Source organism: Dysidea avara, chromosome 2 (assembly GCF_963678975.1).
Source record: "Dysidea avara chromosome 2, odDysAvar1.4, whole genome shotgun sequence".
Lineage (NCBI taxonomy): Eukaryota > Metazoa > Porifera > Demospongiae > Dictyoceratida > Dysideidae > Dysidea > Dysidea avara.
The window spans coordinates 14,949,497-14,972,149 of record NC_089273.1 but is presented as its reverse complement, the minus strand read 5'-3'; the positions used below and the strand labels follow the sequence as shown (position 1 = coordinate 14,972,149).

Below are 22,653 nucleotides of genomic sequence, written 5' to 3'. Positions count from 1 at the left end.
CCTGGGGGGACATGCCCCCAGACCCCCCTAGTTCCAGCATACTTTGCATGCTGGGAAGTGTGCTTCGCACACATCTACCCAAGAGATTAGACCTTGAGTTAGCCCCCCTTTTTATAAATCCTAGATCCGCCCCTGTTACTGGTATGCTATGATTTGTTAGCTTAATTGATAAACACCATTGGTCCATTGGTGAAAACACAAAATTAATGGTCTGTTGGCTTAATCAGTCACTGTATAAATGAAGTTTTGCCTTTCTCCTGCAAACTATACCGTAATGATAGACCGTGCTAATGGCTATGGAGGTGTATAATACTGCTTGGACCACATCAGAGGTCCCCTCGACCACACATAATTTTTTATTGTAGTGTCTGATCCAGCTTCCAATAGCTACTCAAAATAGGAGGGCGGATTTTTATTTTGGCAGTGGATACTGAACCGAAAGTCGGTTCAATAAGGCGTACTGGCTATTGAATCGACAGTCATATAGCTACTCCCGGACTACTGGAGCTTTAGGCAAGTGTGCTAACCACTGTGCTACCGCTGCTAGCTATCCACCTCCCCTACTTTTCTATCTTACAAATGTTATTCAAGTAGTAGTCTCGTGCAGTATATAGTAAACAGAACGTAACCTAAAGGTGAAGAAGGAACCAAAGCTGAACCCGACCACTAATACTACTTTTCGTGGCTCCTAAAGTCGAAAGCTCGGGGCAACTACTAGACGCGAAATTAAAACCTTTCAGTTCAATTATTTATTCTACTGAATCAGCTAGAGTAAGCCACCAATGTTCGACCACCATCGGTTCGAACGCGATTTTTCTTTAAACCCGCAAAGAAAATTTCTACTCTTGCTATGCCTTTGGAGAGGTCTAGGCCATAACTCTTGCATGCAAAATTTCAGACCTGCAGCTTTCTTCGTCTGGCTGCAGCAGCTGCAAAAGTGATCTGTCAGAATTTTCTCAATTCTCGGACAAAAAAAATGTATTATCGGTCGAGTGGCACTGCTCGTAATGCTTGAAGCTGATCAAGTCTTTCTGTGCTTGATATGAAAGAGCAACTCTTATACTCTCCAAATATATGCAGATATTTGGCTTAGTCCTTATTGGCTGTGAAATACAAAGCTCCAAAGTCACCTCTGTCGTGCAATCTTAAATTCGGCCACATGTGAAGCTCGTGAAAATCAAATAGTTACCTATATCGAATTCAGAGCTATTTTTATGAACATTGAGAGAATCAGCTACCGTTCAATAGTAAATAGATACATGCACAACAATGGCGGATCTAGGATGGGGCATTTGGGGCAAATGCCACCCCCCCTTACCTTGTGGAGGAGCCAGCTGTACTTCTGATTAAAAATTGCTACTAAACTTTATGTCAGGCCAAGAAGCTCATGAAAATATGCACATTTTACTAGCAATTTATTACAAATTCACCTCAAACCAAAGTGAACAAAAGTCTGTGAAGTTATCACCCAGCACCTTCCAGCGTATTAAGCACCTCTAAAATTAATTATTGTGTTGCTGTTTCCGTTTGAAACATTCACTGATTCAGAGCCTTTTAAACAGTTTGAAACTTCACAATCATCCGAGAAAGCCAAATGACAAAAATCAACAGTGAGACACTACTATAATACAATTGGAGCATTCAGAAATCTGAGGACCACACCCAGGCAAATTCACTTCAACTATAGACTATTAATATGTGAATTTCGTTGATTACAACGGTTAAATACTGATTGCATGTGATAATGCATTGGCTGATCGTTATAATAGAGTAATTGACTGCTCTATTAGAGTATTTCGATCTGGATAATATCCTGGACATTTTGAAGAGAAAATTTGACATTTTTAAACAGGGGATAGTCAAAACCCCATTTAAGTGCATTTGGATTGTGTATGTGTGTGTGCTGGGTGCAGTAGCTAGGCTGCTACTGCCAGAGAAGCCTAAATGCAATGTAGCTATTCGGGCAAAAATCAAGGTGTGGTCATTGTGCATGTATCTATTTACTATTGAACGGTAGCTGATGCTCTCAATGTTCATAAAAATAGCTTTGAATTCGATATAGGTAACTATTTGATTTTCACGAGCTTCACATGTGGCCGAATTTAAGATAACACTATGTATAAATGTATGTAATTAGTCTACTTGTACTTTTTTTTAACCTGTTGATCAGGTGTAACAGGCTGTTTAGCCTTATAAATTACCTGTAATAAATAATAATAATAATAAATAAATAATAAAAGATTGCACGACAGAGGTTTTTTTTTTTTCTTCTTTTTTTTTTTCAATTTATTTAAACAGGAAAGGTAGCATCAGCAAAGCTGTTTTTCAGCTACGCCCTGTATACAGCATACATGTATAAAACTACATACATTTACAAATTAATATTAACTACAATTATATTGTTCTAAATAGCTACTCCTGAATTGAAATAAAGTTGATGCGTGATACAAAGCAGCTGGCAGAGCGTTCCACAATATAGTACCTCTGTAATATAAGAGGTGACTTTGGAGCTTTGTATTTCACAGCCAATAAGGACTAAGCCAAATATCTGCATATATTTGGAGAGTATAAGAATTGCTCTTTCATATCAAGCACAGAAAGACTTGATCAGCTTCAAGCATTACGAGCAGTGCCACTCGACCGATAATACATATTTTTGTCCGAGAATTGAGAACATTCGGACAGGTCACTTTTGCAGTTCCTGCAGCCAGACGAAGAAAGCTGCAGGTCTGAAAATTTGCATGCAAGAGTTTATGGCTTAGACCTCTCCAAAGGCATAGCAAGAGTAGAAATTTTCTTTGCGGGTTTAAAGAAAAATCGTGTCCGAACCGATGGTGGTCGAACATTGGTGGCTTACTCTAGCTGAAATCACTCAGCCGTAGTGCAATTTTCTTAGAAAGCTCTAGCTAGTTACCAACTTTAAAAGGTTGCACTCAGCCACCAGTGGCACAAAATAAATCCTTAATGCGCAGGTCTTATACGGTAAGAAAAACGGTGATGTGGGCGGGGCTATATAGCATGTACGTTTTTTTTTACTGGGCGTTCAATCATGAAATACCTTCGCTGGGTGTGATCTGTTTACTTATAATACAAACCAAGAACTACAGTCAGTAATTCTATTATGTTTGCTTTTAGACCAGTGTGTCATTTGTAGCTAACTGTGACCTGACAAGTAACTAACTAACAGTAACTGTCACATGATGATACTTCTCAGTGCAAAATATTGCCTGGCGTGGCTGCTCGTTCTTCTGATGTTAGGAGTAAAAGCTTTTGCTGTTCCCCTCTACGAAAACACATTTTGTAAGTTGTATTGTCGTTCTAGTTATGTGTCTCTCTGCCAAACTACTAAGGAGGAACGGCCGGCATGGCCGATTGGTGGAGTTTAAATTAGCTAACAATATAATATAAATCTATCCCAGCTACGCCTACAGCTCAGAAAATCAACCTTAGCTATACGCTACCCTCCTACGTACGGTATAGCTACCGGGGCAGTAGTGCTAAAGTTGCACAGCTTCATTATCAAAGACTGTCATCGGCGACAAAGCTTCCGCTGGTTATCCGCTATCTTGTGCGTTATATCGCTACGTAGCTAGCTATAGCTATACTTATAAATGCTGCTACAGTCATTACAGCAGCTATCTCATACTAAGAGAATAGCGAGGGGGCTGTGCATACTGTAGTGTTGCAAATAAAACACACACACGCGCACGCACGCACGCACGCACACACACACACACACACACACGCACACATACACCTTTTAAGGAGCCGAATGAGTTAGCTGCAACAATTTCGAACAAAAAAATGCTGATCCGAAGGATTCTTTTGCAATAGTGAATACCAAGAAGGTAGCTTATGCATGCTGTAATATAGCTGGACAAATTTGAAATGCTGAATGCATGAGCATATTGCCAAGTTTATCAACAGGGAAGAATCCTGGCAGTGGAGGTGGCCTATATATCAAGATACATAGCTATTAAGCCTAACTATATTGGAACGGACCGGATATTTTTTATGCAGCTATGTATCTAGCTAGTCCAGAAAGAGCAGAGAAAAAGAAAAAAAACTCATCTTTACTGTACATGTAGCTGTACTGTATACAGAAGCTGTTTGTCTCAATCATCTGACATGTTTTCATGCTCTGAATAGAACTGCTTGAAGCATACACATGTTTTATTTCATGGGTGGATCACTGTTGTGGTATGCACATTGTTTACTGATACTGAAACCACCCCGCATCAGCCAAATAACATGTGACAAAATTTGAATAGGTTCAAATAAACACCACAATAGTGAAAATACCAATAAATTGTGTACACTTGTAAATGTGTGAGATAACAATTCACAGAACCTTTTCTGGCCTATCCCTAATACTTTACATGTATGCATGACTGTCTGTCAGTCTGTCTACAGTAAAGTGTTTACCTTGCATATATGTATTTTAGATCTCACAGGAAAAAATAATTATTATTTTATTGCTTGTAAAAGCACATGCCATGACATAATCCTTTCAATAATAAGTTTTCTAAGAACTTTGCCTACCAAGCAATGTGGTAGGCAAAAAAAAGTCCCTGTTTCATGTGACTATTGATAAAATGGAAGACCATTACCACAAAAGGCATTTCAAGGTTGAGCTATGCAAACATCACATGAAAGTGCTATGTAAACCATATCATAACTTAAATTATTAAACCGGAGATTAAACCGCAGTGTTTATTATAATAGCATGACCAGTAACTGACTGAACTACCTGTACAAATCTGTTTTGTTTAAAACATGTGGCTAAATGCAACAAGATGTGATTAATCAATGCATGATATTGTCCATCATTGCTGATCAGATTTGCAAATAGGGTCATCCACACCCTGAAAGGTCTTCCATGTGTACACTTCCGATTTTGTGCATTTTTTGTTTGCTTTGAAAAGGTGTGAAATCAAAGGTGGTGACCAAAAAATACTTCAATGACATGATGGTATATAGTGATTATAAATGATTGGCAGTGACATCATTGCAGCCATTTCTTGGTCACTACCTTTGATTTCCAAACTTTTTTAACCAATGAAACTTACTTTCTCCTGTCTTGTTTTCCTTTCTTTCAGTATGGGAATAGTGGAGTGAGAAAGAACAATTAGTTTATGTTGTATGTAAATTGTTTACTTAATATGTATATACTAAATAACCAACATGATTTTCTTCATTGACTAGTATCGTGATTATGCTGTTGCATTATAACTTCAAAAGCTATTGCTGATTAACTTGCAACCACAAAATCTTAAAACTGTGATGGGTGAACTATTCACATAATGATTTTCAACTTGGCCTAAAAGGTGGTTTGTCTTCTACATATATAGGCATGGAAAACACGAATAGTCATTAGTCAACTTTTGCTTTGCGAATCTGGATCACACACTTGCTTGGATTTTGTATTATAACTCCCCGGTTGTTACTACATGTAGCTCTGTCTACAAAAACGTTTGCCAGGAATTATATATATATTATGGTGGTTAACATATCAACATACAGATTTTCAATTCATACAAGCAATTTACTCCGTGTGTGTGACAACACATGAATTTGTACCTCTATGAATGTTTAGCATACACAAACCAAATTAATATGGAGATTTGCATTTTAATCTTCCAGATGTGCACAGTTATTCAAGGCAAATATAATTATATTGATGATGTGCTTGCGTTTATAGAAATTTTTGTAAGTGAATGTAAACTAAGAAAAAAAGGGGAAATGAAGAAAATTAGTCAAGTTTTGAAGAACGGTAAGTTTAGAATCCCTTAATTGATTAGACTTGAATTTGGTAGGTAGACCAGGCCTTCATATAATTATTCATGTGGGTGAAATAAGATTTTATAGAGAGAAGACAGTGCAGAAATCTGTGTGCTACTGCACACAGCATATACTGTCTGCAAGTATGCCCACAGGAATTTTTTTATTATACACTCTCAGATTACAGCTGGACTAAGATACATTCTCACGTACAGTTATTTCATAGCATTTATACAACATGTCATGTACTTCATTAAATATGTATTACAGTTGTTGGTGGTGTATTTCAGACTTTTATTTATTAAACTTATGCTTAAAATTTAAGAAGTTATTATTATTATTATTATTGTTAATAATTAGTAAAGCCCACTAGGGGCAACACGCTAATGAGCATTACAATCACATATTATATTACTTACAGCGTTCTTAAATGTTTCAAGATCTATTGCATCAATGTTAGGAATTTGAAGGGAGTTCCATTGAATAATTGTTCGATGGAGGAAGGAGTATTAGTACACGTTGACTCCTCTTTGCAATTGAGTTAGCTTGAGAGGATGTTGAGCACGGGTGTAGGACACAGGAGGTGCTAAATATCAAACAAATTGACCAATTTTTGAACATTAAACCTTCATAACTTTGTGTTATAGCTCACAACTTTCTAAACATTTCTACAAAATATAGCTACACTACGCAGGCATTGCTAGTAAGTTCCTGATAATCTTGAATAGGAGGATGAGTCTAGCAATAATTATTGTTCTTCTGTTTAGAAGTGTAGGCCATTCAAGACTGGTTAACAAGTCTGTGATGCTATCATGGTTTTGGTTAGATCTGTGCCAGGGTTTGTTCAAAACAAAATGAGCAGCGCAGTGTTGGATTATTTCTAGTTTACTAATACTAGTGTGATGATAGGGGTTCCAGATGGTTGAGCAGTATTCTAATGATGATAAGAGCAATTGTTTGTAAACGTGTTCTTTAATTTCTGATGGCACATTATTTATGGAGATTTCTTTTTAAGAATCCAAGGAGTCGATTTGCCTTGTTACAGAAGAAATTGATATGAGGATCCCATGATAGTTTGTGGTGGAGACGGATTCCAAGATAATTATGTTCTAATACTGTAGCCAGTGGAATGTCGGACATTTTGTATGTGAAATTACTCTTGTTATGGTATGTTGTTATCTGTAAAATTTTACATTTGGAGATGTTGAATTCCATCATCCAGTCAGTTGCCCATCTTGTCAGTGAGTTTAAATCATCTTGAAGTATTTTATGGTCTTGTGGTGTTTTAATGGTTTTGTAAATAAGAATATCATCTGCAAATAGACGGATCTCATATTTTAGTTTGTTAACGGCTCCCTACTTCCCTCTAAATGAAGCCTGAAGACTGATGAAGATGAAACAGCAAACATTAATCTGTTTGGAAAACAGTAGCAAGGAACTACTGATGCCTGAAATACACATTACCGTTGTTCTTGTTGACAGCTCAATGACGTTATGTGCCAGCTTCATAGACCATACCACATACCGTGTGTTTTGAGTTTGATAATATTATAATATTCTTGATTATTTAATTTGATATTCTTGATGCTATCATAATTACTGAATAATTTGTTGGCAATATGTATATTGCATATATCTAAGTTTGCTTAAGGTTACGGAATAGTTTAAAATGCGTGGGCGGAACAAATTACCAAACCTGCTTTAAACCAAGCAGGGATAAATAATTTCAACAACTGTGTTGTGTTAGCAATACAACTAATTGTGCTTGTTTGTTTTTACTACATAACAACGACTGTTCTTGGGTGTGTGGTCTACAATAGAGTGATGTTTTATAAAAACGCGCCGCCAAAAACCAGACTAACAAATTACTGAATCCTTATAATTTCAACACAAGTGGCTAAACAACTAAAATATCTAGGTCCTGTGGAAGCGATTTTTTAAGTTACTGGTAGTATAGACGTTTTATTGAACTTTTAATAGTTTTTTCAGGTGAAGCAAGCTCTTTGAAGGCTTGTATCCGAGTCACTGGGGAGAAACACGCCAAAAACGCTTCCACAGGACCTAACAAATTTAATATACAGTATCACTATGCCCTAGAAATGCCAATACAACCTACAGCTTTTGCTGTATTTGGCAGCGGAAAAACATGGTAGTGACAGCTGGAACTGAGCGATGTACGGGCTGGCTTACTTGTGTTACTACAACAATTGTAGTGTTCCACCTGCCTCAAACTACACTGTAGCTACATAAAAACATTAAATATGAAGGGCTTCACCTTCATTTGAAACTTTTCATGCTGCTAGACTGGTTTTATGGTTTTCTCAAAAAGAATCGATAGGCATTCAAAATATTGAATGATTGCCCGTGACTATACCGTAACCTTAAATGACCATAAAAGCTCAATAGTCATTATCATTTTTTTTGTTGTTGTTGTTGTTGTATCGAAGCGTTCTCTAAGTTCCATTGTCTAATTTTTATAATTGTGAAAAGAATGATGTAGACCTCTGTAAATAAATAGGTAAAATTATTCTTATTATTGTTAACACTTTACCATGTATCTCAGAAATAGCTAAGGCATTTTTGATAAAAATTGGTGTGTGGTCTGGTCTTTCTGGTGGGAAGCTTCATTACAAAAATGGTACAATTTGGTGAGGGATAATGGAGCTCAGTAAGCATGAAAATCACATTTTTCTTTCTCCCTGTCAGTGTGGTACGTTGGTTTTCTTGGCTGCACAATACACCATGTGTCTTGATATTAATGATGTATTATTTTAGCTATAAAATATAAAATTGCACAATTTTGGCTAATAATTATTGTTGCTATTATTATGTTGAATGTATATAACTACAGGTTTACAAAGGAAATGTCCCTATGACAGTTTCTTCAAGTGTAGAATAACTGGACTGTGCATTCGACCATACTATGTATGTAATGGATACAATAACTGCAGAGATGGTAGTGATGAAGAAATTTGTGGTTAGTTAAGTCACCGAAAGATGATGTAGTAGTTGTAACATGGGCACGAGTGATTTGCCTAAAATATACACACGAGCACGAGGGCGCAGCCCGAGTGCGAGTGTGTATATTTCAGGTAAATCACAAGTGCCCATGTTACAACTAATGTAATCCAAAACAGCCAGCTGTAAAAAAAGTGTGCGGCCCTCAAAAAGGCTATGGTGAAAAAAGATGTGAAATCCAAGGTGGCGGCCAAGAAATGGCTGTGATGGTAGGTTAATGGTAAAAATTTTAATAACAACAATTCAGGTGAATTTTTGTGCCGCTTGGTCTTGGCAAAAAATTCATCTAAATTGCCGTTATTAAATTTTTTACCATTAACCTACCATCACAGCCATTTCTTGGCCGCCACCTTGGATTTCACATCTTTTTTCACCATAGCCTTTTTGAGGGCCGCACACTTTTTACAGCTGGCTGTTTTGGATTAGATTTCACTTCTTTTTGTATTTGTATACCCCAAAGCCGGCCTATCCGGCCATAGGCCGGCTTTGGGACTTTTTTAACCTGTCTTTTTCTTTTCCACAGGAAGAAGAAAAGATGAAGCAGATGTACTTTAAATATTTCTGATTTTATCAGTAAATGTACAAATTATATATATAATACATATATTTATTACAGAACTCTCCATGGTGGTTTCTTTGTAACTGAGCACTCTACAAAGTGACTTCTTCTTGCTGCTCTCTCTATAGGGTGAATTGTTTGTAGCTGAACAATATACAAGTAACTTCTTCTAGCTGATCTCTCTACAGGGTGGTTTGTTTGTAGCTGAATTCTGTGCAGGTGATTTGTTTGCAGCTGAGCTCTTTACAGAATGGTTTCTTTGTAGCTGAACTCTCTACAAGGTAACTTCTTCTAACTGATCTTTTTACAGGGCAATTTGTTTGTGGCTGAATTTTCTACAGGGTGATTTCTTTGCAGCTGAACTCTCTACATGGTGGTTTCTTTGTAACTGAACTCTCTACAAGGTAATTTCTTCAAGCTGATCTCTCTACAGGGAGATTTGTTTGTAGCTGAACTCTCTACAGGTGATTTGTTTGCAGCTGAACTCTCTACATGATGGTTTCTTTGTAGCTGAACTCTCCACAAGGTAACTTCTTCTAGCTGATCTTTCTACAGGGTGATTTGTTGTAGCTGAACTCTCTACAAGGAAACTTCTTCTAGCTGATCTCTCTACAGGGAGATTTGTTTGTAGCTGAACTCTATACAGGTGATTTGTTTGCAGCTGAACTCTCTACATGATGGTTCTTTGTAGCTGAACTCTCTACAAGGTGACTTCTTCTAGCTGACCTTTCTACAGGGAGATTTGTTTGTAGCTGAACTCTCTACAGGTGATTTGTTTGCAGCTGAACTCTTTACATGATGGTTTCTTTGTAGCTGAACGCTCTACAAGGTAACTTCTTCTAGCAGATCTCTCTACAGAGAGATTTATTTGTAGCTGAACTCTCTACAGGTAATTTGTTTGCACCTTAACTCTCTACATGATGGTTTATTTGTAGCTGATCTCTCCATAAGGTAACTTCTTTTAGCTGATCTCTCTACAGGGAGATTTGTTTGTAGCTGAACCCTCTACAGGGTGATTTGTTTGTAGCTGAACTCTCTACAAGGTAACTTCTTCTAGCTGATCTTTCTACAGGGTGATTTGTTTGTAGCTGAACTCTCTACAAGGAAACTTCTTCTAGCTGATCTCTCTACAGGGAGATTTGTTTGTAGCTGAACTCTATACAGGTGATTTGTTTGTTGCTGAATTCTTTACATGATGGTTTCTTTGTAGCTAAACTCTCTACAAGGTAACTTCGTCTAGCTGATCTCTCTACAGGGAGATTTGTTTGTAGCTGAACTCTATACAGGTGATTTGTTTGAAGCTGAACTCTCTACATGATGGTTTCTTTGTAGCTGAACTCTCCACAAGGTAACATCTTCTAGCTGATCTTTCTACAGGGTGATTTGTTTGTAGCTGAACAAAACTTCTTCTAGCTGATCTCTTTACAGAGAGATTTGTTTGTAGCTGAACTCTCTACAGGTGATTTGTTTGCAGCTGAACTCTCTACATGATGGTTTCTTTGTAGCTGAACTCTCTACAAGGTGACTTCTTCTAGCTGACCTTTCTACAGGGAGATTTGTTTGTAGCTGAACTCTCTACAGGTGATTTGTTGCAGCTGAACTCTCTACATGATGGTTTCTTTGTAGCTGAACTTTCTACAAGGTTAACTGATGTCTGTACAAGGTCACTAGATTGTAGCTGAACTCTCTACATGATGGTTTCTTTGTAGCTGAACTCTCTACAAGGTAACTTCGTCTAGCTGATCTCTATACAGGGAGATTTGTTTGTAGCTGACCTCTCTACAGGGTGATTTTTTTTGTAGCTGAACTTTCTACATACAAAGTGACTTGTTCTAGCTGGTCTCTCTACAGGATGACTTGTTTCTAGCTGATCTCTCTGTAGGGTGACTTGTTTCTAGCTGAACTCTACCGGGTGATCTGTTCGTAGCTGAACTCTCTACAGGATGATTTGTTTACAGCTAAACTATCTACATGGTGGTTTCTTTGCAGCTGAATTCTCTACAAGGTGACTTCTTCTAGCTGAACTCTCTATAGGGTGATCTTTTCGTAGCTGAACTCTCTGCAGGGTGATTCGTTTGCAGCTGAACTTTCTACATGATGGTTTGTTCATAACTGAACACTCTACAAGGTAACCTCTTCTAGCTCATCTCTTTACAGGTTAACTTGTTTCTAGCTGAACTCTGTACATGGTGATTTGTTGGTAGCTAAACTCTCTACAATTCGATTTGTTTGCAGCTGAACTCTCTACATGGTGGTTTCTTTGTAGCTGAACTCTCTACAAGGTAGCTTCTTCTAGCTGATCTCTCTACAGGATGACTTGTTTCTAGCTGAACTCTCTACAGGGTGATCCTTTTGTAGCTGAACTCTCTACAGGGTGATTTGTTTGCAGCTGAAGTCTCTACATGATGGTTTGTTTGCAGCTGAACTCTCTACAAGGTAACTTCTTCTAGTTGATTTCTCTACAGGGTGACTTGTTTCTAGCTGATCTTTCTACAGGGTGGTTTGTTTGTAGCTGAACTTTGTACAGTTTGATTTGTTTGCAGTTGAACTTTCTACATGGTTGTTTCTTTGTAGCTGAACTCTCTACAAGGTAACTTCTTCTAGTTGATCTCTCTACAGGATGACTTGTTTCTAGCTGAACTCTCAACAGGATGATCTGTTCATAGCTGAATTCTCTATACGGTAGTTCTTTGTAGCTAAACTCTTTACAAGGTGACTTCTTCTAGCTGATTTCTCTATAGGGTGATTTGTTTGTAGCTGAACTATCTGCAGGGTGATTTGAACTCTCTACAAGGTGATGTTTTCTAGTTGATCTCTCTACTCAGTCTGGATGACTTGTTTCTAGCTGAACTCTCTACAGTGTGATCTGTTAAGTTTCTACCTGATCTCTCTATAGAGTTATATCTTGTTTGTATAGCTGAACTCTTTTACATGGTGGTTTTTGATTGGTTGCTGAACTCTCTCTCCATGGTGACTTGTTTGTACTACAGAGTGACTTGTTTGTAGCTGAACTCTCTACAGAGTGACTTACTTGTAGCTGAACATTGCATAAAGTAACTTGTTTGTAGCTGATCTAGATGAACTCTCTACTAGGTAGCTTTTTTTGTAGCTTAACCCTTTATGCAGTGACTTGTTTGTAGCTGAATTCTCTACAGAATGACTTGTTGTAGCTGAACTCTCTACAAGGTGACTTGTTTATAGTTGAATTCTCTTCAGTGTGACTTATAATGTTCTGAATCTCTACAGCAACATATTTGTAGCTGAACTCTCTACAGGATGACTTGCTTGTAGCTGAATTGTCTATAAGATTAACTGTTTGTAGCTGAACTCCCTACAGAATAACTTGCAATGACAAAGAAATTCTATAATGGAGTAAGTTATAAACGTAGCTGAATGCTTTATTAGGGTGACTGTTCTATTAGAGTATCTCGATCTCGCATATGCTACACGTAGTTGGCTTTGGAATCATAACTCAGTGGTTTGTAATCCGATTCTTCTGTACTACTGCAAGGACTTTCTATGATAATTATTCCAGCTACACACCGATTTTCAGCTCACTGTTCTAAGCGGTTTGGCTGGTAGGCGTGAAAACTAATAGTTTTTTTTATTCATAAAAGTCGATCGCGTAATTGTGACATAGGTTGAGTTTTGTGTCATATCTCGATGGCCGTTAACTGGATTCCTTTTAAACCACAAAAAGGCACTCCTACGATAGTTACTCCATCTACATAGCAATTATCAGCTCATTCCTTCAAGCGGTTTACCCTGTGGGCGTGACAGACCTTCGACCTTATTTTACGCAGATAATCGGTCATAACTCCGTGAATGTTCATCGGAGTCCTACCAAACTTGGTACTGAGATTCGCCTTAATGAGCCCTTTAAGTGTGCCAAATTTCAGCCCGATCCAAGTACGCATTCGTGTTTTATTTCGGATTTTGCAAAGTGTGCGAAAAGAAGTAGAAGAAAAAAAACTCAAACTTTGGTCGCTCGTATCTTTGAAATGGCTGGAGCGATTTTCTTCAAATTTGGTATGTGGACTCCCCTACCTCGCCGGCAGTTCTGTAGCAACTTTGGTTTTAATAGGATAAGGAATCACGGAGCTACAAAGGTGTGAAAATCGCGTTTACTTTCTTCCTGTAAATATACTTACGGTGTGGCGCGCCGGCTACTTGGGCCGCACGACACACTACCGTGTGTCTTGATATATTCCACTTGGGTGAATCACCTGCAAGTGTACATGGAAACTGCAGGAATGCTTTGCGAGTGTATTTATATGGGACCATGTGACTTTCGATTGTGGGTAACGTCGTAAGAGCAACGACAAGGCACTGCTGAGAGGCCGAACGTAAGTGTATCGTCACGAGCATGCAGATCGCTTCGATTGTGGGTACGCAATTAAACACAGGAAGCCCAAATATGAGCTGAACAGCTCATAATGAAGCTTAAGTGCACTATAAAGTACTTACTATACTAGCCATGAATAAACTAAAGCGGTGAATATGTTTACAGCGCTATAATGGCCTAGCCAATTAAGCGCCACGCCCAGTCACTACGCATGTGTGACATCGCGCCAGGTGTCAAAACGGCAATGTAAAGACGATTCAACTACACTAAAGTACTTACTTTACTAGCCATGAATAAACTAAAGTAGTGAATACTATTAACACTAATGGCCAAATCAATTAAGCGCTACACCCAGTGTCTGTGGGACATCCCCACGTGACTATTGAATGTAACATGTTTAATATAAACTAACCTGTGACCTTCTTCATTCAGTAAAACAATGAACTATCTTCTTCCCCAAGTCCATGATCTATGCCTTGGCTCACTTTACAAAAACTAAAGCCCGCTATCGATCCTGTGAAGTGTCGCTATATTAAAGGAGAGGAGATCACACAGTTTCATCAAAGAAATCAAATGATTTCTGAGAATGCTTGGAATGCATTAATGAGAATAGGACGTAGTATATACAAGTTATATCACTCCTAGGAGGGATATAACTTGTATATACTACCTCCTATTCTCGTTACTGCATTCCTGAGCACTGCTAGCAGTGCTATTATACCACTTATACACCTTCTCTTCCCTTTGAAGTGAGGTGTGAAAGTGGTATATATATATATATATATATATATATATTTAATGTCGGCTATTGATAACTCTGGCTTAGATTCTATTTTGGTTCTTTTAGGTAGGCAAAATATCTCATATACTCCACCTTGTTTTCTTATACTCCACGTCTTCAGGCACAATATAACATATACTGAAAATCTAGATTTAGTCAATGGGTAAGCATTATTAGCATGTAGTAATGTAATGAGGGTGTTTATTTGTGTCATGTACCCATTGCATGGTTGCCATGGCAATAGTATTGTTGTCTCAAAACCAACCACTTTTGCCATGCTACAGCAGAAACAGTCATGGACAAGGTGATTTTGTATGTAAAATAGAGTAAAATCAGTTATATGGGCCTGATGTGGAAAGGAATTTATAAACTTGAAGGCACAAATCTGTAGCACATGGGAGAAGCAAGGGAACTACTAAGGGCTTGAGGGGATATAAATTCCATAGAATCCTAGACCTCATATTGTGCCAATATAACTATTACTTATTAAATGCATGCCTGCATACATGATGCAGATGTCAGCATTTCCAGCTAAACTTTATTTTAACTAAATGGTTCTAAAACAAAGGACAGTAGTATTACATAACCATATGAATGAAATTGTGATCAGGCCTGCGAAAATAGGGCATGCAGGCATAAACTACACCCTGCCACATAACATCTCATGTCTCAGTATTGGGAGAGAATATTTTCATTCTGTAACTTGTATTGTAATACTAACTAATTAAATGTTTAATAATTGCTGAAAATATCATGGCCAAGCAATAATGGAATACAAAGTTATGACGCATCAAAGTTTGAAAAAGTAGACAATTTTTATGTGCCTACGTTAGGGCTGAGCGATAGTGAAATTTTCACTGTCTGGACACTGTTCACAATAGACGATAGTAAAACGATAGTGATAATTCACCTATTTCCTATTAGTTGCCTTCAAAGAGAGTTGTAAGGAGGGATGTACCCATGCATGTATTTTACATAAGATATTAAACAGCCTTTTAGGCTGATTCTTGTTCCAAAAAGTTATTATTTTACAGTATTTTGCAGATATTTCTCCATATTTTACTTGTTAATTACTGTCCGATAGTAAATTTTCAAGCGATATAGGCGATACTGATAGTGATACTATCCCGATATTCCGATATGCACATACTATCCCCCAGCCCTAGCCCACATGCCCTATTTTCGCAGACTCGGTTACAATTATAAATCTACAGTCTCTCCAATAGTAGTGTTTTGAAGGAAGTGGTATGTACAGTACACCAGATGATAGAGTGTTCTAGTAATTAGTAATTCTGTTTGTAAAATGCTTAATGAAGTGTGTTAGCTTGTTCCTTGTATAGCTTCAAACCATTATACTTTGTGCAGTTACAGCTAATAGTAAAACGATCATCTTGTGTTACTGTAACTACTGTAAGCACGTCATAATTTTGGGTGGTCATCATCTCCATTGATTTTGTCTGTAGTAAAGGGAGGGTAAGTGTGAAGATTTTAATCTTTCCTCATAAGTCATCCAGGATTATTTTGGCTGTATGTCTCTGCTCTGTTTCTATTTCCCTGATGTCTTAGGATTCCAGATTGTGGATGAATAGTCCAGATGAGATCTAACTAGGCTGATATACCCTGTAGGAGGTATGAAATACTGTTGGGGTGAGATGAAGAAACTATGCTTAATCATTTCAACTATTCTCTTTGCCACTAAAATAATTAATATGCTTCAAAAACTTGAAATTGTTTTTACAAACTCTCTACAGGGTGATTTGTATGCAGCTGGACCCTCTTTAGGGTGAATTGTTTGTAACTAAACTCTCCACAGGATAAATTTGCTTGTTGCTGAACTCTATGCTGAGTGACTTGCTTGTAACTGATTTCTGTGTAGGTTTACTGTGATGTAGCTGAACTCTCTATATTGTAGCTTTTTCTATGGCTAAACTATCTTCAGGGTGACTTGTAAAATAACTGAACACTCTGAAGTATAACCTTTTTGTAGCTGAACTCTCTGCAAGGTAAATTGTTTGTAGCTGAACTCTTTAAAGAATTACTTGTAACATATAAACTGTCCACTGGGTGACTTGAAATGTAGTTGAACTCTTTTTAGGGTGACTCATTTGTACAGTATAGCTAAACTCTATACATGAATACTTTTTGTATAGTTGAACTCTCTATAATGTGACCAGATCTGCGAAAAGGGGCCTAATAGTCTTTCCAGATTTCTAAGTTTGACCTGTCATAACTCATCATGTGTTTAACCCATTGTCTTAAAATTACATCCAGGAGTAGTGCTATGCTAGGAGTGGAAGTGAACAAATTTCAGGCAGGTACCATATAGGCTTGAGTACATTATACTTTTTAATTTACCTATTATTCTTTCTGGCAATTCTTTTTTTATTCACCTATTATTCCCAAAATTATTCCCAAATATTCCTGGAATAACTCCTGGAGAGTGGAGTTGTGAAAGTTAAATTGATATTCTTCTGCAGCTGAAAATATAACTACTTGCAAGCATAAAAACTATACCCCAGTCACAACTAACTTGTCTAACTGTTCTATTAGAGTAAGTGACTGCTCTATTAGAGTATCTTGATCTTTTCGCCTGATTTTGTGCTAGTAATGTTTGTGGATGTTCTTTTATGAATTCTTTTGTGATACTACACGAAAAATGTGTGAATTCTAATTAATTATTCTGGAAGATCACCCTATTATTCCGGAATTATTCCTGGTTCTTTTTACCACCGATTATTCCAAAAATTATTCCAGCATAATGTACGCATGCCTAGTACCATACTCACAAGTCAAGTTATGCATTGCCAAGTACATACAGTTGGAAAGGCTATAGACCCCTTTTCACAGATCCGGTCACATTATACAGAGTGACTTGTTGCATAGCTGAATGCTCTAATAAAGTAACTTACTAATGCTGAAGTAACTTACTAAGTAACTTACTATTACTTACTAATGCTAAATGCTCTATTTACATGTACATAGGTTGACTGTGATATTAAAAATTTTAATGTTTCAATCATGGTCATGCTATATGTGCATTTTACCTCATAAGTTAGTGGCTTTTAATCCAGTTCTTTTATACCATTGGTAGGTCTCTCTGTGATGATTAATCCATCTACACACTGACCTTAAGCTTGTTCCCTTAAGTGGTTATCCTGGTTGATGTGAAAGTTAATTTTTGTTCTCAAAACTTGATTGCACAATCATTACACACCTTTAGTTTTGCTTAATATCTCCATGATCTTTATCTTGGTTCCTTTTAAACCACTAAAAGACACTCCTACAATGGTTAATCTATCCTCAAACTCATTTCAACTTATTGCTTGAAGCGGATTACCCTGTAGGCACGCCAACAAATCTCTTATGAGAATAATTAGTCATAGCTCCTAAAATTTTCATCCGATTTGCACCAAATTTAGTAGCTACTACAATTCACTTTTGGACTCTCATTTGGTGTGCCACATGTCAGTGCAATTGAATAATCCATTTGTATTTATAGCAAAATGTACAAAAAGACGAGGAATGAAAACCAAAACTTTGGGCATTCATACCTCATGCAGGAATACCTATAGATGGGGTGATTTTCATCACATTTGTAATGCACTGTAGACTTCCCTTCCAGGCAGGAAATTCCACTGCAAAATTTGCTCCATTCAGATATACAAGAGACCATGTGTGAAAGTTCTGTTTTTTTCTTCCTGTCAATACAAACATGGTGTGGAATGCTGGCTTCTTGGGCTACTTAACAATTAAACCACCAAGTGTCTTGATTTGTATTACTGGTATATGTCCGACCACGCATTACAGTCTCTTTGTATATACATGCTATATGTAGCCATTTGCTGTGCCCAGAAAAGCTAAAACAATGGACAAGACATTTGTTTGTGTGTGAGTTTTGGTATTTTTGATACATTCCCTATCACCTGAATCAGGTTGGAATATAGCACTTATTTGTAAATGCTCTGCATATTTATTTTTGTAAAACTATGTCAAATATTTCATGGCAAATTTGGGTTGTCATTCTTTTGAACCTACAAATGCTACAGTACTTTATTGCAATAGCATTGATTATTAATACAATAAGTTACAGTAATTACAATATATTGTCAAAATATCAAACCAACATCATGATCAGTAAATGTGGGTGCTGGGTAGGGTGTTTAACATCCTTATGCAATTTTTAGTATGTACACCTTACCTAGCCTGTGGTTATTGCAATAAACGTGTGTTATACTTATGTGCTAAACACATTAGGACCAATATATCCTAACTGTCAGGATGGCTATGGATTTAATTGTGATGGTGGAAGCCGTTGTGTAAGCTACTATGGAGTGTGTAATGGATATGTATCTTGCACAGATGGGTCTGATGAACAGAATTGCAGTAAGTTGATAAGATTAATAACTACTGTACAATCCATCATTATATTCAACTTTAATATGATTGCACAGTGTTTCTCATGGTTTTCTTGCAGTTGTTAATGTGTGGATTGCTAAACTTTGATTATTTATTGTATTTGAAGTGTGGTTTGGCAGTTGTATTACTAAACAGATGTTCAGATAATTTACAAATGTGACCGGGCCTGTGAAAATAGGGCATGTGGGCACATAGGATTTGCTTACCATATAGTAAAAAACTTTGACAAATTAGGCGAATAGCGTTCAATTCACCAAAGATTTTTTCGCGAATTATTTTAGATGATTACATGAGCACATTGAGTAACTAGAACTTGAGATGAAGGTCAGCTCGCACCACCATGCTATAAAGATCGAGCTGACTTTGGAGATCTTCAAAATGTGTCCCACAGTTGTAAGCACTCCTTGGGATAGCATTTCCAACCAACTTTCTGTTTGCACGTCACGGCTAGTTCATCGTCTCGTGATGGATTTGGCCAAATACTATGATATACATGATATCCTCTGCTACTGAAAAAGTAAAATACGATCGCTCTCAGCATCACAGGAGATAGTGAAGCACGCCTTTGCTAGCACGTCATTTCAGTAATAGATCAGTAGCTGGAAAAGTACTGCTACAAAAACAATGCTAGCTACTACACTACTTAACTGATGAGTTGACACCTTATTGTTATCCTTACGAACAGGCTCTGCCTCCTGTGTACACCCTCCAGTGCCTAACTGGTAAAATAGATAATAACAATAACAAAACACCTTACGTACCGTGCAGTAAAAACTTTGGTGAATATTATTTCAATCGCCGAAGTTTTTTCTGCCAATTTTTTCAACAGAGGGGTTTCATCACACTTTTTTACTGCCAAAGTATTTTACTATACGGTATTTTTAAATGTATAATAACTCATAATGTAATGTACTATATAGCCACCTAACTTCAAAGGTAAATTCCAGGGTACATACATATCTTATATACCACTTTCACACCTCACTTCAAGGGGAAGAGAAGGTGTATAAGTGGTACAATACCACTGCTATCAGTACTCAGGAATGCATTAACGAGAAATGGAGGTAGTTATATCCTTCCTATAACTCGCATATACTACTTCCTATTCTCATTAATGCATTCCAAGCATACTCAGAAATCATTCGATTTCTTTGATGAAACTGTGTGATCTCCTCTGCTTTAATATAGCGACACTTCACTAGTGGGTTTTAGTTTTATAAAGTAAGCCAAAGCGCCAGCATAGATCATGGACTTGGGGAAGAAGATAGTTTGTTGTTTTACTGAATGAAGAAGGTCACAAGTTAGTCTATATTGATCATGTTGTATTCAATTGTTACATGGCGATGTCCAGACACTGGGCATAGTGCTTAATTGATTTGGGCATTAGTGTTAATAATATTCACTAGTTTAGTTTATTCATGGCTAGTAAAAGTAAGTACTTCAGTAGCACTTGAATTGTCTTTATAGTATTGCTGTTTTGACACCTGGTGTGATGTCACACACACGTAGTGACTAGGCGTGGCACTTAATTGGCTAGGCCATTATATTGCTGTAAATGTATCCACTGCTTTGGCTTATTCATTATGAGCTTTTCAGCTTGTGTTTGGGCTTCCTGTGTTTAATTGCGTACCCACAGTCAAAGCGATCTGCATGTTCGTGACACTAATACACTTATGTTGGACCTCTCAGCAGCGCCAATACCAGAAATTTGAGGTCATGGGCCTACTGATTAAAAATTAAATTGACATACAGTGTTGGATTGGCAATACATCTCAAATAGCGGTGTACAATTTCCGCTCTGCAGTGAAGGTAATGAAATTTTGTATAATAGAGATTAAATGACCCATTTGGTAGGATTGAAGTCCGTCTACATGTGGCAATACAGACTATGGTTCGGTAGGCCCAAATGTATGGGTTTAACATACAATAAACTCACTCACCCTACGAAGTCGGTTGAGTCTGTATGTAGCCAATCATTTTCACCTTATTATTAATGCGTAGGCTAAAACCTTCGCTAAATACAGCCATCTACTTATGGTTCCAGGCCGTCCATAAATGTCCAGCGGTGCTCCAACAAATTAGAAACTGCTTCAGTCTATGACGTATTGCCTACGTCATTCGTCATTAATAGGCAAATCCAGTACTGACCTTACTTAGAAAGCTCAATCCAACTAATTATAGGTGTTCTGTTTTCTCCAGCAAGTAAACTACGAAAGTAGTAGCTAGCTGAAACTGGCGCCAAATGAGATAGTCTACTTTTCAGGGTATTAAAATCATGTAGCTACATCGAACTAGAAAATGCTTGTAATAAAATCAGCAGACTATGATGGGTGCTGTTTTAAAGTAAGGAGTTTTGAGCATATATGCACATACACAGTGCAAAACCTAGAGCATGCTTTAGCATGCTCTCGTCTAGGGGGGTCTGGGGGCATGCCCCCACAGAAGATTTTTTGAGAATTTACCTATCTAAGGTTAAATCTGGTGTAAATTTGGACCAAAAATTGCTCGACTAGTTATGCTAGCGATAATAACAAAGCAAAATGACTGAAGTATGATGTGATAGACCAGCTTCCTCCAGGACAAGACACTTATGGCGTACACGTTGTGATACAGACTACATTATAGTCAATCAACTCAATTAATTTAAAAATGCAATAACATGCACACATGCATGCACATTAGAAACAATCATCAGTTTAGTCGGTGACTTGTGGCTTCCGGATGAATGGTTTTGTATAGACGAGCTGCAGGCTATAAAGGAACATGTACTTGTAAATTACAACAGAAATTGAAAAAAAAAAGAAACAAACAGTTTATATCTCACACAATGTTCCTTAACTGAGAAAGTTAAAGCACACAAACAGTTATTTCGGGTATCCCTTTGATGTGGTTAACACTCTAATTTATGAGGTATAAATGTGCCATGATTAAACCATGCAGACACAGACACACACTACATACACAGTATGGCTTTGAAGTGTACTAAGTGGAAGCAAATTTTGAGGTTAGTGCAAGATAATATCGTAGTTAGGGACTAAATGGCTTCAAACCCTTTGGAATGTGTTGGTTTCAATCATTAGACATTTATTCCAACATATGCATAGCTTTAAAAACATCGCATTCAAAAGTGATTGTATTATATGAATATTTTACACAGGTTGTCTACACTAATGCACACGACCAAAAAATGTACTAAATTTCTGGTAATGCGCCTTGTCGTTGCTCTTACGACGTTATCCACAATCAAAATTCACATGGTCCCATATAAATACACTCACAAAGCATTCCTGCAGTTTCCACGCGCACTTGCAGGTGAGTCATCAAAGTGGAATATTTTAGTTGTAACATGGGCACTTGTGATTTGCCTGAAACATACGTACTCGCACTAGGGCTACACCCTCGTGCTTGTGCGTATACTTCAGGCAAATCACTCATGCCCATGTTACAACTATTAGGCCACTCCAAATAAATTTTGTTTCCCGTCCTGGACTCAGGCATATATGCATGCAGGCGGGCGGGCGGTCCATTTCCATTATTTCATTATAAGATTGGCAGCTTTTCAAGCCATTATTTGCCTGGCACAACCACATAAAAGCATGTTTAAGCTTGTACTTTCCTTCTTAAGTTGCAAAAATAACACAAACGTGGAGTTTTTTTGTTTTTGTTTTTTTTGTGCTGACTTGATAGCACTGCTGACTCGTGAGCTGACACTGTTTCAACTAAGCCTGTCAGTATGCAAGAATAACCGGAAAA

The 22,653-nt window shown here is 37.5% G+C and overlaps 1 protein-coding gene across 2 annotated transcripts in view; it reads left to right on the top strand.

Moving 5' to 3' along the window:
- Positions 1-3,048: 3,048 nt before the first annotated feature.
- The window catches only part of LOC136246683 (sortilin-related receptor-like), a 70,536-nt gene continuing 50,931 nt past the window's right edge, over positions 3,049-22,653 (top strand). Inside the window, exons 1-4 of one of the 2 annotated variants that reach the window (XM_066038226.1) lie at positions 3,049-3,106; positions 3,155-3,300; positions 8,633-8,758; positions 18,739-18,867. In XM_066038226.1, coding sequence (XP_065894298.1) covers positions 3,198-3,300; positions 8,633-8,758; positions 18,739-18,867 — 358 coding nt within the window. In that variant the 5' untranslated portion in view covers positions 3,049-3,106; positions 3,155-3,197. Of the gene's footprint in view, positions 3,301-8,632; positions 8,759-18,738; positions 18,868-22,653 lie in introns of both variants that reach the window. The other variant, XM_066038227.1, reaches the window with a different exon arrangement.